Genomic DNA, 17,588 nt, shown 5'->3' with positions numbered 1-17,588 from the left:
CCATGAGCCACACTTTGAGGAGTACCCGCTTTGCCTGGGAGCCTGTTAGAAATATAGAATGCTTAGGTCTCACTCCAGACTAACTGAATCAGAATCCGCATTCAAAACGAGATCCCCAGAGGGTTCACATACACACTTAACTGCGAGAAGCACTTTTCCAGGTTATTCTTTGTTCAGCAGCAGGGACCCAAGGAGGTCCGAACTTCCCTGGGCATTGCACACCGGCAGTCTGGTTTCTCTCCGGAGCTCCTGTTTCCACCGGCAGAGATTTTGTGCCTAGTGAAGCTTCTCCTCCGATCGGAAACCAGTAGCAACTCCGGGAGTTGATCGCCTCGTAATCCTTCTTGCTGGGTTCCTTTCCACCCCAACCCGCACTTCCCCGGGGCGTTCCAGCTGTTTCCCACCCCCACGCCCAGGCAGCTACTGTGCACAGCTGGAGCCCTCTGCAGCGGGCGTCCTGGGAGCTGCTGCGGCGGGGGAAGCCAGGCGGGGGCGCCGTAGACTAGGCTGTGCGGGAGAACACCGTTCAGAGTCCGGAGAGGGGCAGCCGGAGCGACGAGCTCCGCATCTGGTGCCAACCAGCGCTGCCCTGGCGCGGCCCCACATTCCCACACCGCAGGAACAGCGGCTGGCTACCTGGGAGGCGGCGCGCATCACCCCAACCTGTGTTTCATAAACCCGTAGTGAAATAGTTCCCAGCCTCCAGGGCCAGTAATCAGCCCGACTTTCTCCCGAAAGAACTGCTGATTATAATCCCCGAGCTGGGCGAGGGCCTCGGGGGTCTAGATTTTAAGTCGGCTATTTAATATCATTATCATTATTATTAAAAGCCAGCCCCCTCTTCCCTTATATACACTTCTGAGGTTAGGCGGGGGTTGTTGAGCGACCAGAGGGTGGGAACAGGATTGTAAAACCTAACGATTTGCTAAGAAATCCGGGACCAAAAACGCAATTTACAAAACAGCGAGTTTTTACAAGGATAGCGAAGGTAACTGGGCAGAAAACACGCGGACGCCAAACCCCCACCGCGCCTGCTCGTTGGAGCAGGGGGTCTGCAGTGCGCGGGTCTGGGGCTGCGCTGCTGAGGCGACCCGAGGATTTCGCAGGACAGGAGGCTGCCTCGGTGCCACGGACCCTGGCGTCCATGCCCCTCGGAGAGGGGCACCCCGGCTGCCCTGCGCCCTCGGCGGCGGGCGGCGTCCCTTCCCAGACCGCTCGCTGAAGCCGAGCTAGCCCCGCGCACTCTCCTCGCCAGCGTTTGAAGCGCGCATTTCACCGCCAGCTTCTCTTTCAGAGCAAAGCACAGCGGAGGGTTTAAAGTTAACACCTTCACGCAGCCACTGCTGCAGGGATGTGCGCAGTTCCTCCCTGCGTAGGCATATGAATGTGTGTTTTACCATGAATGTCAGACTAAACGAACAGTCTTAACATTTATTAAAGCCTACGTGTTCTGTCTCGAGGCTTATCGGGTTTGTCTAAACTTTTGTGTGTGTGCATGTGTGTGCGTGTGTGCATGTGTGTGCACGCGCGCGTCTCCACCCTCCTCTCGCCTGCCCAACCCCGCCCGTGCAGGACGAGGTAGTCCTATATAGCGATGATAAATATCCCTGTTGATCACTTGATTGATTACCTCCCTGAAAGGTCACGCGGGCTCGCAGTAATTTCCTTTTGCCTAAGGCTCCCTTTTCACTTTTACTCCGGCACGACAGCTCCGAGTACACGGGATCTTTAGTTTGTATTTTAACCCCTAAATGCAACCCCTCCCGAAAACAATGCGGGCAAGAAAAATCGAATAAAATCAACTCGAGACCTTTTGGCTCACTCGCAGCTGCCCTCCCCATCTCTCTTCTTTCTTTCGTCGGGCTCCTGCCCCCTCCTATTCCGGCCCCCTCTCCCCAACTCAAATGTATTCTGGACACTATTTAATAGATGAGGGTCTTGCAAGTAAACTCAGGCGTCCCTTGGGTCTGCGTTTCATGTCTGTAGCTCTCTCTCTTTCTCTCCCGTGGACTAAAAATTCGGATTTAAACCACTAGACAAGCTATTAATTTAGCTAGACTACCCAGGGTCCTGAACCCAATTAATTTCTAATAATTATAGCCCAAGGGGGCTAGATAGATCTCCCGGCCTCTTTCTTTTATTGCCACTCCACGCCACCGAGGTCAGCGTATAATAATAAAGTGTATATTTTGAAAGCGATCTCCAGAACAGTGAGTTATTGCAATGAATGAAAATTGTTTCCATTTTGGCTAATTGAGCCGGTGGCCGAAAGCTAGAGCTCTGAGACTAAATAAAGAGGACTGTTTCATTTCAACATGAAGAAACCCCTGCCTAGCTCTGGTCACCCAGCGAGAGTTTAATTTCTTAACAGCCAACCTGAAACCCAGCGTTGGGTAAACAGTATTAATAATTGCATTACAATGATTAAATTAATCTTGCTGGTAGCCAGGAGAATATAGGTTTGCGATTGAATAGCAAGATGTTAAGTTCACTGCACAAAGACAATAGGCCAAGAAATAACTCCATAAAGAATTCAAACTTTCTTCCAAAGACACTGTGGGGTTGGTTCAATTATAATGCAAGGAAAGGAAAATTTCCTGTTGCGTGCAATGTATTGAAATTCGGTTCTTTGTCGTTTTTAGCATTAATTAAAGACACGTAGTTGGGGAAGTGGTAAACTTGTCCTCTTCTCTTCAATGACTCATTTTCCTTCCAACTCTCACGTCGATCTCCTGATCTCCTTGCTTTTGCCTAACAACAGCAACCGCCACCCCCCCCCCAAACCCAGAAAGCAAAAAATGACGGTAATAAAATAAGCAAACCCGAACAGCATGTAAGCTCATCGACTTTCAAGAGAGGCACTGCTTCCAGGATGCCCGCTTCCGTGGAAGGAAGTGCAGTTCAACATTAGGACCCAAGCTACTGCCCCTCAAGGAAACGAATTTCAAGAGGAGAGGGCAAGGCGGGCGGTGGGGGGCGGCCGCCCAGCCAACTTGTTGGAGGCCTCTTTTCTCTTGGGCCAGCGACAATTTAAACGTCCCAACAGAGGGTGTGGGGAACCCTAAGGGCTGAACAAAAAGTCACCTGCTTGGGTCTCACGGCTGAGACTTGGGACAGGTGGAACTGACGCGGCCCAGGCATCTGGGAGTGGAAACTCGCCCGGGTTGGCACAGGGTCCGCCGCGCTGCAGGCGGCGAACGCGGTCCGCTGCTGCTGGGTGTTTGCTCCATCAGGTTAAACACACTTGAACTAGCAACTTAGCTCTTTCATTAACACTCACTTAGGGGAGAAAGCAAATGATAAACACAAAGAAACAAAGAGAACGGGAGAAAAAGGAAAGGAAACCCAGCATTCAGGTTTGAGAATAAAAGTGACGACATTAGGAATATTTTATTTAAACAACAACAAAAAGAATAATACTTTGTCTTTTCCTAATGGCTTGGCCCAAGGGCACAGAAGAGTTTGTGTTTATCATTTCAGTTAGAAGAGCTTGGATTCGCTCTTGTCCCGAAACTCTTCTAAAGACCAGGCAAAGACCCTTTCGCAGAAATGATTGCGACCCCACGGACTTAAAAAAAAACACCTCCCCCCCCTCCCCCGAATGGAAAGCTGTTCCAGTTGCACCCCATTCCTCCCACCCCGTCCCCACCTCCCTGCCCTCTAGAAAAGTTGAAAAGGCAGGGATCTTTAAATTTGGGGGGCTCAGATTTGATTTTCTTTAGTCTTCCACATCCCACCCACTTCTTTTCATAGCCCCTACCCCACCCCTAGCCCGCCGTATGGTTTATAATTTCTCAGCAGAAGCAACAACTGCAGCTTCACTTGCGGATTTTTATTTAATCTTGGGTTTAGGTCCTAGGTCCCTTCCTTTGCTAGAAAATTCAACAGCACTCCTCTTAACTTCCTTTTTGCAAGGGGACCCAGATACAGACTCCCTAGGGGATGAGATGAAAGGAATTAAGGAGAGCAATGGATAGGGAGGTTGGTAATTCCTTTATTTGTTTATTTTTAAGCTCCGGGGGGTGAGAAGGTGAAATGCAATGTCCCAGTCAGATTCTCCCTCCTTCCCTAGTGGACTCCACCTCCTCTCCTGGGAGTGAAGGCCCTCCAGGGTCTGAGGACTGGAAGGGGGCCTGATCCTCCAGCAGGGCCCTTCTGTCCTCTGGCCTAAGGTGAGGGTCCCCAGAGAATCCCTTAAAGAAGTTTCTATGAACTCCTTGCTGGCTAGCCTAGCATGCTTCTCTTCCTGGAGTTTTTACTTCCTTTCTGACAGCTCTCACCCCCCATTTCTCCTTCTCCCCTAAGGACACTTACTGGTCAGAGTGAAGGCACTCCTCCATCTAAACTGAGAAAAGCCAGTGAACTCAAATTCACAGATCTCTGGGCACCCACACTCAGAATGTTGAAGTGCCTAGTGCTTCTGCATCTCCCACATGTATAAGTACACCACCTGTATGCACAGGGCAACAGGTATTGTAGAAGGACTGAGGGAAAAACCACTCCTGCCTCTTTAGTTCAGAAGGAATGGTAGAATTCTCCTGTGCCCATGTGTGTGGGCACCAGAGACTTTTCTTTTGGAAGTTGTTTTACTCCTCCTGCTTCCATTTCTCACATTTCAATATTACACATCTGTCTCCCTTGGGACCCGTACCTTGGTTCTCCAGGGACTTGTATCTTTCAGCTAAAATGTCCCTGGAATTACACAGTTTTGGAGAAAGAGAAATGGTGGGCATTGTTAGCCACCATAAATCCTTCAAATTTTGATTTTCTTGAATAAAGATATCTGTGAACCATTGATGGATGCCCTTTGGGGTTGAACCTTGCTATTTGCTTCTTCACACCCCTAGTCCTGGTTTTGACAATAAATGACAACAGGTACAACTGGGCATTCTCAATGGTCTTCCTTCCCCTCCCCTGTCTTTGCCAAACTCACGACCAAGACCTGTTTTTCTTTTTCCTTTTCTTTAGCTTGAACATCAAGGATGTATTGTTGCAGCACACAGACTGAAAAGATTGTAATTTTCTTTTATGGTGTCTGGCAGGATTTGCAACAGATATTAATGGGGACATAAATAGCTCATGGAAGGTATTGGACAAAACTCTTTAATGCAAGGAGGTTGTACCAAGAGAAAATCTATACGTAGTTGGAATGGAGTCTACCTTGAACATTTCTGCTACCCACTTCCTTGGTAAATCCTGTAATAAAAGCAAATTTCGACAATGTACTTTTAAAGGGTGGGGGGTGGATTTCCCCACCTCCTTTTTCTTACAACCCCGGAGGTGGTGGGTTTAAGCGAATAAGTGAAAATGGCAGGCAGGCTGAGCTGCAGCGGGAGGCGACGGGGGCAGCGGTGGGGGAGGCCGGAAGGTGACAGCCGACCTCAGGGAAGGCAGGAGGTCTTGGATATCAAATGCCCGAGCTTGCCTGGACCTAGGATTCAAAGGTGAAAATTACTATTTGGTGGGAATAGGTCACTAAAATGTTCCAAGGGTGGCGACAAGCATTGGCATTGTACCTAAAATCGAGAAGGAAACATTTATTCTGCTTTCAACTCTGAAAGCAGAAGCCGCAATAGCTCCGGTAGCGGTAGCAGCGGCAGCATCAGATTTCCCGAAGTTCAGGATGAATCTCACTTTCTCCTGGATCATTCGTCGAGAGTCCAGTCCTTCTAGTGGTTTAGTACGGGAAAGATTTAAAAAGTCCTCCCCAACCCCGCCTTCTTGGTATGGACGGTATAGAAAATTTCCTGCAATTTATAGTGGGAAAACAGTAATAGTTATGATACAAGCTTATTGGTGATTCCAACACCAAATCAATACTCTGCCCGAGTCTTTTCATTCCTTTTTTTCGGGTGGGGGGGGGCGAAGTGTCTGCTCCCCTCTGGCTCCCTGCGCTCGCTCCCCGCCCCCCGCCGCCCTCCCCGTGGCTCTCTTTCTCCGCCTCCTCGGCGATTGCCATCTGACAAGATCTCCAAATCAAAGTGATAAATCGCTCCAAACTTTTTTTGGCGGCGCTGAGATGTTGGAGGGGCGTCTAGCGCGCATGTGCGAAGGTGTCCAAACTGACAATGCTGGAGAGATAGCGAGTGTGGATTGAGAGAAAGGGAGAGAGGGAGGGAGAGAGAGTGAAAGAGGGAAAGACAGAGAGTGTGTAAGTGTGTGTGTGTGTGTGTGTGTGTGTGTGAGAGAGAGAGAGAGAGAGAGAGACAGAGAGAAGAGGGAGGGAGCGAGAGGGAGAGCAAAAGAAGGAAAAGATCCAAGAAAAAAAAACCCCAACCACACACCAGCGGCTGCAGGACTGGGCACAGCATGAGATCCAAAGGCAGGGCAAGGAAACTGGCCACAAGTAGGTGCAATATCCCTTTTCTATTGGCTTTCCCCCTCCTCTGCCATCTTGCATATCTGTCTCCAGTGGTCCGGGAGGGCACGCGGGGCTGCCTTTCGCTCTGGGGCCCCGGGTGGAGGGCAGGCGCAGCGCAGCCCCAGCAACCTGCCGGTCCCAGCCTCTGCGTCCGGCTGCCGGCCCGCGCTCTCGCTCCTGGTTTGGGCGCCAGAGGAGCCGGGCAGACCTCAGCCTCGCGCACGGACCAGCTGTGGCAACCCCGGGGTGGGGGTGGGGGTGGGGGCAGCAAAGACTGGGATGGGAGGGAGGAGAGAGCGCGAGAGCGAGCGGGAAGGGGTGGGGTGGGGTGGCGGGGGGTGAGGAGATGAGAGTCTCCCCCTCCCCTCCCCTTCCCCCCAGGCGGAGGAGAGTTGCCTCTGGCCAACCAGCTAGTCCCGGGTGTGGGAGGGGGAGCGGAGGGTGGGGGGGGGCGGGCTGGGGAAAGGAGCATTTTTGGTCCTCGGTTTGTTTCTGGGGTTTGGGGTGGGTGGCAGGCTCCGAGGGAGCCACTGTGGTGGCGGCAGCGGGCAGGAGTGGTGGAGTTGGGAAAAGTTGCGAGGCGGCCGCTGGAAGTTGCGCGGGCTGGCGGGCTGTGCCGAGCTGCGGTTGCGGTAGTGGGCGCTGTGCGCTCAGCTGTGCTCTCCGGCGTGTGCACGGAGCGAGGACTGGGGTGGGGAGTGGGGGAGACGAGGGTGGGGGCTGTAGTCGAAGGGTGTGTGGGGCGCACGGGCAGAGCAGAGCTACCGGCTGAGCAGAGCTGCAGGCAGGTGGGGAGAGAAGAGGTCCCACGAGCGCGTGGAAAGCTGGGAGTGGAGGGCGCACAGCCAACGGTGACTGCCGCCACGGAGAAGGGGGCCGAAAGGGCGCGCTCCGGCCCTTGAGCTTCAGCTGGCGGGGCGCCGAGTGACCCCCAGGGGGCGGGCTGCCGGGACTTTGGGCAGCGGCGAAGACGCGGCGGAGGCTTTTGCTCTCCAGGACCCAGCCTGAGTTCTCGGGTCACTAACCCTCCCGGGCGCCCCCTGCCTGCTCCGCATGGAGCGGCCTGTGACACGCGGGACGAGGGCAGTTGGGTTCCTTCCGTGTGGGGGCGGCGGGACCCCATCCCCCACTCTTCTTGCAGAAAAAGTGTTGGGTGACTTCTCCCGCATTGCCCGCCAAGCCGACAATGAGATGGTACGAGTGTCAATCGGGACTGTAGGCATCAGGACGGTTTGTCTAAATGCTTCTACCCCGAGTCTAAGGGGACTCGGCAGTATGAAGATTTGGGGCAGTCTAAAATGCTCCTCCACGAGGTGTCGGCACGTGGGGCTGGGCAGTCCGGAGAGGACAGGCCGCCGTTCGATTTCCCACTCGCTGGAAACAGAACTAATTGTTTTGCTTGTGGACTGGAGGGAGAAGAGGTGGGAGGTGGGGGGTGAGATACTTTTTCCCCAGTGAAATCCCTAGTCTCTCACCCTCCCCTCCTTGCATATGAAAACTAAGTACGCCCCACGCCAGCAGCCTCTGGTGTCCCCGCAGCAGCCGCGCAGAAGGAAGCCTCAGGTTCCGGCTCGGCCGGCTGGATTTCTTTGGCGGTGGGAGTGCGCGGTCTAGCCCAGCGAGTTTCTGTCACTGTAGGCGCCTTTCCAGTGCTTCGTCCAGTCCTCACCCAAGCACTCCCCCACTTCCCAGTACGTTTCCTTTCGTCCTGGTCTCAGAGATCAACCTAAATCTAAGGCTCTTTGGGTCTACAGTCCATCTGTTTCTCTTTTGGATATTGTTCATTTCACTTAGCTGCGACATTGTCAAAGCGCACCGGTGGAATTCCTGTTTTTCCTGTTTGCTTTTAAATGAGGCCGATGGCTTTATTTTCATCCGAGAAGGAATAAATGTATATATGCTTGCAGGCCTGGGGACTTCAATTACGACTAAAGGTTAGGAGTGTGTATGTGTATGTGTGTGTGAGGTGGGGGTTGACGGACGGGGGGGTCGGGGGGGAGAGGGGTGGGTGGAGAGCCTATTGCAACCACGAGTAGGTTGTGAAATGAAAGCCGACGGCTTCATGCACCTCATGCCGGGTATCCGCCGAAGTGAAAGCAGAACACAAAACCCTTCGGATTTTCTTGAGCAACTTTTTCAACTCTTAATTGCCAAGCTGTATGCTGTCGTATTAAAATATTCCTGCAGGCTCAGACCACTGAATATCTAGAAACCAAGCCTCTTTTCTGATCTGGTGATAGTTGTCATTCATGCAGTGGGAGACCCATTAATTTTGTTTCTAGTGTCTCTAAGGATGCCGCTGTTGCTTTCTGCTAACTAGATACGAACTCTTACAAACTTTTCTTGCTAAACCTCAGGTTCCCGCTCGCGCTGTTCCAGCGGTCCACCGCGGCTGCCTTTTTCAGACCGAGGTGCTGCTTTATGCAATTCTTCAGTCACAATCTGGGTAATAAAGGAAATCATATTAAAAGTATGCATTTTTGTATTTCGAAGCGCTATTTCCTTACCCCGCGTGGTGCGTGAGTTTCCAAGCGAGTGGTGACCCCTGCGGTGCAATCCAACGAAAACTTTGAAGCTCTGTCTGCGCCCGTTTCTTTCTTTTTTGGGGGTTAGAGGCAGTGTAACCAGCATACTTAAAAAACACAACAAACCTACCTTTATCATCGCAAAAGTAAACGTTGCAGTAGAAGTGAATCACATAGAAACGGTTGTTTTCTCCATTGCATATTCTTGTTGTCTTTTGTAAATTTCTTTGGTGGCCAAGTCCTGTTGCAGTCTTGGCTTCGGTACAGGATCTCATGGACCAAGAGTAGGAACCACAGACCCAGAAAGTACCCACTGAAGTTAAACCCAGAATGAGTGCAAAACCCATTTTCCAACATATAGGGCTTAAAAAAACCAAAACCCAAAAAACAATAGTTTAAACTGATAAATTCGTTGTAATCATTTGGAGGAATAAATTACTAAATTAAAAAACAAAGAAGGGGAAGGCAAGAAGATTGACATTTGTGTTGCCTAAAGCCCTGGGCTTTTATTCCCATTTTTCAAGAAAAGAAAAATAAAAGCCAAGCACACTCTGGCAGCTTCGGGAGTCTCCCAGCCATTTTCTCAAGCAGGGTAGCACCTGGGCCGTGCAAGAAATGCCAGTTACAACAGCTTTTCTCATGATGATGGGAAAGAAGTGAGGTTGGATCTGCTCAGCTTGTCTAGAGCCTGAAATCCGAAGGAACTACCACCTCCCACCCCACTTTCCTAAAGTGATGCTAGCAGGGTTTCAATTACTGCAATGAACGAATTTGCAATGAGTGACCCCCTTAGCTCTTGCCTCCCCAGAAGTCTCATAGAGACTCAGGGGCTGTTACTTGTACACTTGATCTCTGTTTAAAAAGAGGTTTTGAAGTAGGTAAGATAGTGGGCGACCCTTTCTTCCATGCTTAAACTCCTCACCTTGGCAGCCCAATACCTAAGATAATAAAGGAAACGTGCACCCAGGTTCCAGCTTGCACTCCTCGTATGCCTACCTACTTACATTTTCCTTCATCCTCAAAAAAAAAAAAAACCCAAAAAAACCCAAAACATTAAAACACAGAGCTTTGTTAAAAAGTACATTTTAGTTGTTTATTTTACACTGCTTGTGAGGAGGAAAAACGCTGGCCCCACGGAGGCAGAGGCCCCTTTTAGGAAGTTGATGTATTTGCCATTACTTGACCATTACCCTGGCATAGGGCTTCTTTATTCCATTTGGCACTTGGAGTATAGTCTTTCTGCAGCATTTCTATGTGTTTCGCCAAAAACAACAACAACACCGCCACCAACAACAAAACAAAAACAAACAAAAAAACCCCCCGAACCTGTGTTTATGGGAAGGTTAATAGCGCTTCTCATTTCCCCCTCATCCTCAACACTGTTGGAAAGGGACGGTTCATTAGCTGCAGAGGCAGGAAGGGTGGAAAGAAAGGTTTTTATTCGGAGGGTCTGAAGAGTCGCAGGTCTTGGCGACGGTGTGAGTGTTCTTGAGTGTCTTTTGCGGGGCAGCTCAGCTCTCAGGCTTTCTGAGTGGAGGCCTCTCCCTACCACCCGGGCTGGGCCTCCTCTGCCGACATTTAATCATTTAGTACGTAGCTCGCTTATCGAATAGAAATTATCACGTCATTCCACGAAATCTTTCTTTCTCTCTCTCTTTCTTTCTTTCTGGTAAAAATTGAGGGTGATAACTGTGTAAGCATTTTCCGTTTAAACATCTCGTCGTTCGGAGTTTATTTCATTTTTGGAAGTTGGGGCTAGGTTATCTGAGGCTGCAGATGTGGTCTGATGCAGGAAGGCCACAGCTGAGGACACCTGGCTCTGTTCTCCCTTGGCAAGGAGGGCAAGAGAGAGCCAAGTTGCCCTCGGCACTCCCATCTGGGTGTCCTCTGTCCTTGTATCTCTTCGGCTTTGTCTCTGCTGGAAGCTGGCCCTGAAGTGGAGAAACTTGACTTGTCATCTCCTGGCCAACAGCTCTTACCCTGTTCCCAAGGTACTCAGCAGCTGGCAGAGCCCTATACCTAAAATCTGGGCACACCTTCCCACCCTTCATCTCAAAGCCCACTGGTGTGGAGAAGGAAGTGGGCCCTGATGGGGAGTGGCGGCAGAGCTGGGGAGGCCCTAGTGAGTAGGTAGGCAGAGCTCCCCCTCACCCTTGGGAGGCCCCCAACACCTCTGTCCTGCAGCTGCTCAGTTCCTGGCTCCTAAGCTGAGGCCAGAACTCTTTTTCCCCTATAATCTCAGAGGTGCTGGGTGCCTGGCTAACTGGTTCCCTCCAGCAGGGTTTGCCTTGACGGTGTACACATGCATGCACGCACACACACTCACAGTCAGACATCCGGGGTTTAGAAACCCACTTGAGTGAGGAGGGCAGGCACACTTCACTCATTCATTCTCACCAGTAGGGCAGGTCCCTTCCCAGCCTCCTTTGGCAGTGAAGTAAGAGGCTGGGGAAGAGATGCGGAGATAGTTACACTATAAGGGTGTCAGGCACATTTTTTTTTGGAGTGGTGATGAGCCCTCCCAGGCAGGAAGCTGCTGCTCTAGGCACTTGCTATAAAGAAAGGTCTGTGGGGTCTGCTTTTCTTTTCTGCTGGACTGCCCAGTATGAACCATTAGTTCCCTCCCCACTCCATTTGCTACTGTCCTCTTTCTAAAATTAGATTTCCCCCCCTTCCCACTCTCTGGCCTTCTGAGTTTACCGGGGAATTCTCAAGGAAATTGGCTGTATAGTGAGAACAAGGGTGCAGATGAGGATAAAAAGAGATAAATGAATGGAACAGAAAACAAGAGAGGGAGAAAGGAAGAGCGAAGCAGTGTGCTTCTCTGAGATCCCTGGTTCGCACACAGATTGGTATTATTTTCTTCCCCCAGTAAATGAAAAAAGTATAATCCTTGTTAATTACCTTTGCTTACATGCCATACAAGAAACTTCAGAGTTGTTTCTACATAAGGAAGAAACTGTTTACAAAACTCTTTCAAAAGTGTGACATATTGCTCTAGTTCAGCACTAAAAAGCTAAACACACTTGCCCTCCTTTGAAGTGCCCTGGCTAGGGCAGCTTATTTGAGTGTGGTTCAGATATTGCTGTGGGTATAACTAATGGCCTCTACCTATTTAGCTCAAGTGGGAGGAGAGAAAGGCCTGAATTCCTTGTCCAATGGGTCCCTCTGGAGACTGAATTCTGGCTCCTGGCCAGTTCTGTACAATGTCAACATTGAATATTTGAATTCCCAGACTCTCTTTAACAAGTTTCTAAATAAATAAACTCATTGTGTGTCTGTGTTTAAAATTATTTCACCTTTCATAAAAGCTACAGCATCTTATTACATTAGCCTTGCAAGTTGATTTTTAAAAAAAATAAACAAACAAACAGAGCTTAGAGCATTTTAGTACGCAACCCCTAACAATATGTATGCTTTGCGAAAACATTCTTGCGTGTGTCTGGGTTGCTGCTGTTTAGAGGGATCTTGGGCTATTCTGTCCGATGTGATAATGAATTATAATAAAAAACCAAACTAAATTCAGAAAGTCAGTGAAATATTAATCACATCTAAAAGGAGGCCTGATTGTGTAACTATAGTGTCTTCACACATGTGATAAGTTTGCCTACAATGTCCTACAGGGGACAGAGAGCTTCACTGGTGTGTTTTAACTGCCTATCTATAAACTGACCCCCCAGTCCACAGGTATTGGTAGGTACGGACTTCTGCCCGGATGGAGTTTTGTTTCTGGGCAGTTTTTCTTTATCTGTGTCTGTCTTTGAAAGTTGGAAGGGGTAGATACACAGATGTTATTCTCATATTTCAGTTTGGTTTTGAAAAGGACCACATGAATCCTGTTTTTACTAATCTCTCAGCATTTGAACGTTCACGGCATTTTAATGCAGATAGGAACATACTTGTTCTAAGAAGTACACACAATTTTTTAAAAAAAGGCAAGTTCTAGTTCTCTTGAAAGTGTGGACCCCATCTGGAGTTGTTAGGAAAGAAAGTGGAATTCACTCTAATTTATGTGTATAAAGTACAACATTATTAAAAAGAATAGGATTTGAAAGGGCACATAGCAAAACCCATAACGTCTAGCTGGTAACGTGGAGAGCTCAAAGCCAAGAAAAAAAAATACCACCAAACCCATGCAAACCCTAAAATAGATTACAATGACCTCAGCCATTTTCATTTTCAAAAATAATAGCCATGATTAAAATGGGGGAGTGTTTTACTTGGAACCATTCTCTTCTGCATTATTATAAAAGCTGTTTTGTGGTTAAAGAACTGTTTCATTATAAAAAAAAAAGCAATTGAATTTTTAATCAAATTCCTGACTCTTCAAAAGCTCTCATTCTTGAATTACTTCTTATTTTGATTTTAATTATTATTCTTATTCATTAGCAAACTTGCTTTTGGCTTGTATATCAGCCAAATCCTTGACTACTAACTTTTATATCAATTCTAAAGGAGAAATTTGATTTAGAAAAGAGATTTTCTTAATTCCTTTAGCAGACACCTGCCTAGGGGTCACTGACTATATAACAGGAGGAACCAAAGCTTTCTTAACCTGTCCAAGAACCAGCCTAAAGGAATTAATTTTGTATGTTAGGGCTGTTCAGATTATGGCATTTACGCAAGTCCTTGTACATAGCACTTGGTGGGCTTTGGCAATGGGCAGGCTTGCAAAACAAATACAATGAGACCCTTCTGTGAGCATGGACAAGCCACGTGTCCTGCTCTTAAGAACATTACAAAGGTGCTCATCAGTGCTTGCATCTGGGTGTGACCCCTGATTGAACAGTTGGGTCTTCTTGAAGTTAGGGAATGCTTCTGAGCCTTAGCATCTTTACGAGTAAAGTGGGAGTAACAATACCACCCTTCTTGGGCTGTCGTGAGGCTTAAATAGGGTAAATGTATGCAAAGTATTCAAGCGCTCACCCAATAAATCTTAGTCACTCTTGTTCTGATATATCGGTTAAGTTTTCAGAAGAGAAATTTTTTACATATTATTATCCTCCCTGTATTGTTTTTATCCAGTTAGGTTTAACTGTCTATACTGAGCCCAAACAGGCAAAACATTTATTTTGCAAACTTGAGAATCTTTGCCCTTTTGTGAGGGGGCTGGGGGGCACTGTATAAATAAACTGTTTGAGATTTGACATTGTATGCACAGGGCCTAAAGCTAGTTGTGCATACTTTCCAGTTGTCATTAGATCCTGATCCACTGTGTGTGAAAATTTTATTTTTGTTGGAGTGAGTTTTGTAAGTCACTTTACCACTCTAGCTGCGTTGCTATTCTCTAAATGAAGGGACTGAACTGAAGTGGAGCTCGTAAACTCAAATGCTTATAGGAATTGGCAGGTACAATACATAATTAGGCAAGGTGGGTATAAGCACTGAACTCTGATTTTCAGTTTTTGACACCCAGCTTTTGTATTCCAGAACGAGAGGGAGTGGTGGGGACTGGCAAGCTGGGAATTCAACAGTTCTCTAAAAGTGACAGCGGCTTCTCAGTTCCAGCTCACAGTGGCCATTTGGGCAAGGGGGACTAGGGCTGCTAAGTCTTCCACTTTTTAAGAGAAGTTACATATCTAGATGGTTCTGTGAATTTTGTCTACTTAAAAATGTTGACTCATTATAGAAAACAACAACCCACAACATTCTGCAGGTCTAACCAAACACCTCTGTCGTAGACCCTGGGTTTGCGATGTCTAGAATAGATGGTTTCCAAGGGTCTTTTAAAGTTCCAACATTTTACGATATCCACAAGCCTTCCTGAATATTATCTTGTATTTTTAAGATCTGTATCTTCCTCCTCCATCTCAGAGTTTGTGTGTGTGCGCATGTGTGTGTGTTTTGATAGGTGGAAGTACTTATTACAGAATCTGATATCTGGCCATTTAGCTGGAGAAAAAGTCTTTCACAGCCATGTTTTGTCTTTCTTTCCCTCCATGCTGCTTCATCATTAATTGGTTTAAGAAAATAAACTGAAACACTCACTCCCCCTTCACATAGCCACTGGCCACCATCTTTCTTATTTTTTATTGAACCCAATTCTTTGATTTGTGGGCTAGGGGTTGGGCAGTAAATCATTAGGAGATGTTTTTCTGTGGTTTTCCACAGTAGGAGAAGAGGTCATTTAGCTACTGTGGGTGTAACAGAGGAAGAGTTCACTCCTGCCTCCTAGAAGGGTCCAAATATCCTGTCCTGGACACCTGTAACTGGAGAACCTAATTGATTTTTAAGACATAAACCTAAGATGGAGAAAATGGTTTTTAAGGGATGAATCTATGTAATTGACAAAAGTGATTCTCCCTGCAGCAAGGGAAGAAAATAAATGTATGTATTTTTTTGAAAATAAACATACATTGCTCTATTTATTATCATGAGTTGTATTTCTAGCAGAAGTGGTAGGTGAACAACAGGTAAAATTAAGTCCTGAGGACTGAAAAGGCAAGGTATAGTGGCAGAATGCCAATACAATGCACACTCTCAATAAAGTTTGAAGAACTTTATAATATCTAAAACAGTACGATAGCCAGGGGACTGGTCAATAAATGCGTACTATTATCAGTTAACATTGCTGGAAAAATCATCAGATAATGCAACGCTTGTAGAGGAGGATTTAGAGTAGGAATGAACCATGCTTATAAGCATTATCAATTGGTTATCAGATACCTAGCTCCCAATTTTTATACCTGATGCCGATTCCTTAGCTTGGTCTTTTGGAGCCTCCTACTCTTGAATCAGAGAATGGGTGATTTTGAGCCCAGATTGTGAGTTAAATTTGCTTGGGTTCAAATCCTTTCTCCTATAATGACTAGCTGGCTAAAGTGAGCACAAGCTACTTAATCTTTCTGTACCTCAGTTTCCTTACTAATAGACTAATGATACTTAACTCATTTGAGGATTTGATAAACTCATGCAATTCATATACCTTAAATATAGTAAGAGTTCAACACATGTTCATTATTTTGTTAACTTCTCAGGCTTGTCTCCCTACCCAAGACTAGTCTGTTCAGCCTAATTTGTTTACTAATTCTGCCCCTCTCATTTTCTTGCCATCCAAGCCCTGTGTTTCCATCTTCCAAATTTGGGCCACAATACTGCCGTAGTCTGTAGATATACCCATACTTTACTTTGACCATGAAAATCTAAATCATTTAAGATTTAGTTTAAACCCTAATTTCTTTATGAGGTTCATCTTTATCACTCCTGAAGACATGATTTCTCTGTCTTTTCATTTTAATAGTATGGAATAATTTTTACCTACTATCATTTTGGCATTTTATTATAAGTTTCTTGATATCTGTCTATCTATCTACCTACCTACCTACCTATCTATTTTTCTAGCTAAACTGTAAAATTCCTGGAGAGCCCATTTCTGTTCTGTGTAGTGCCTGGTTTTGTGCTTTGCACATGGCAGATATCAGTGCAATTAGGTGATGGTGGTTACCGATGGGCTTAGGTGGATTCCGTGAACCCCTTCGATTTCTTTGCCTGTAAAACCTGTGCAGTCAGGTAATGTCAGCACTAGGACTCCGGGATATCTGACACTTTAATTGCATACTAAATCCACAGCTGGCCTATTTTGACAGTGATAAACCACCTGGAAAGCACATTTGGAAAGTGGAGTATTATTCCTAATTTTCACCAATAATGCTCCTCATTTTGCCAGTACAGGTATAACCCATGACTCCTTACTTAAATTACAAATTGTTATTGATCTACACTTGATCTTAAGGTTTATGGAAACTATACGGGACCTGACTCTGGAGACTGTTGGTGGAGTCAAGGTAGAGAGGGTGAAATGTTTGTGGACTCATGTCATTCCGAGGAATCTGGGGGTAGTCAGCTTCAAAAAAGTCACCAGAAGCCAGGGTTTTACATAAATTTTAACACCAATTTAGTCTGTATTAATACAGCAGAGCAACAAGACCTTTCCTGTATATTTTAATGTGCATTTATAATGAAGGGCTCTTAAACAATTTAAGGCTGACAGATAATGATGTGGCAGTGACTCTTGTTTCACTGATTAAATTAACCCCACTCACAGAATGAGGTCACTGTAATTCAAATGCAACTATGACTTCTTCCTCCCTCCACACCCCCACACTCCATTCCTCACTCCATAACCGTCTCCCCTCTGCATTTCACAAATCTCTCATGTACTTGCAGAAAACAGGGCTATTTGTGCCTTGGACAACAGTCCTCAAGCTCTGGATTGTAGGGTTTCATTTCCCTGTGACCAGCCTGGTGTGACTTTAGCCTGCACTTAGGGCATTGGCAACCCCTTTGAATGAGGGCAGAGACTAAGAACGATGGCCTCTATACTCCTACTTCTGTGCTGATCATAGACTTCACCTTTGGCAGGAAATGTGAAACTAAGTAGTAGTGAAATGTTTCACGATAAAAATGATAATAACAACGAATGGAGGTATGGAACAACTATCTTGGTTTCTGCTGAGCTCATGGTTTGTGACCTTTTTTTGGATCTCAGACACCTGTAAGAATCTGATGAAAAATAGGGAGACTTTCTTCAGAAAAGGCAAATGTACATGAAAATTTCCATGCAGGTTCAGTGGTTCATGGACTGAATTCCAGCCACAGATATTATAGGCATTCACACATGTGTTCAGACTTGATTCACCCTGGTATGTTATTTATATAATGCTTAAAGTCTTTATCAATCTTTTTCCTCATCTTAGAAACAA

At 46.8% G+C, this 17,588-nt stretch overlaps 1 protein-coding gene and 1 long non-coding RNA gene across 8 annotated transcripts in view; one reads left to right on the top strand and one right to left on the bottom strand.

Moving 5' to 3' along the window:
* Window positions 1–4,028: 4,028 nt before the first annotated feature.
* Window positions 4,029–6,527, bottom strand: LOC123480072 (uncharacterized). The gene is made up of 3 exons (XR_006655933.2): window positions 6,285–6,527; window positions 5,517–5,747; window positions 4,029–5,431 (listed from the first exon to the last, which is right to left on the bottom strand). It is a non-coding gene; the product is annotated as an uncharacterized lncRNA (long non-coding RNA).
* Window positions 5,997–17,588, top strand: part of MECOM (MDS1 and EVI1 complex locus) — a 550,490-nt gene continuing 538,898 nt past the window's right edge. For 3 of the 7 annotated variants that reach the window (XM_045197723.3, XM_045197715.3, XM_045197716.3), the window contains exon 1: window positions 5,998–6,346. In XM_045197723.3, coding sequence (XP_045053658.2) covers window positions 6,310–6,346 — 37 coding nt within the window. In that variant the 5' untranslated portion in view covers window positions 5,998–6,309. Of the gene's footprint in view, window positions 6,347–7,159; window positions 8,296–17,588 lie in introns of those variants that run through there. The other 4 variants (XM_045197727.3, XM_045197712.3, XM_045197766.3 and 1 more) reach the window with 3 other exon arrangements.

The sequence above is a fragment of the Desmodus rotundus genome, chromosome 2 (genome assembly GCF_022682495.2).
Source record: "Desmodus rotundus isolate HL8 chromosome 2, HLdesRot8A.1, whole genome shotgun sequence".
NCBI lineage: Eukaryota > Metazoa > Chordata > Mammalia > Chiroptera > Phyllostomidae > Desmodus > Desmodus rotundus.
The sequence above is the reverse complement of the archived record's forward strand: the minus strand, read 5'-3'. Positions and strand labels throughout refer to the sequence as shown.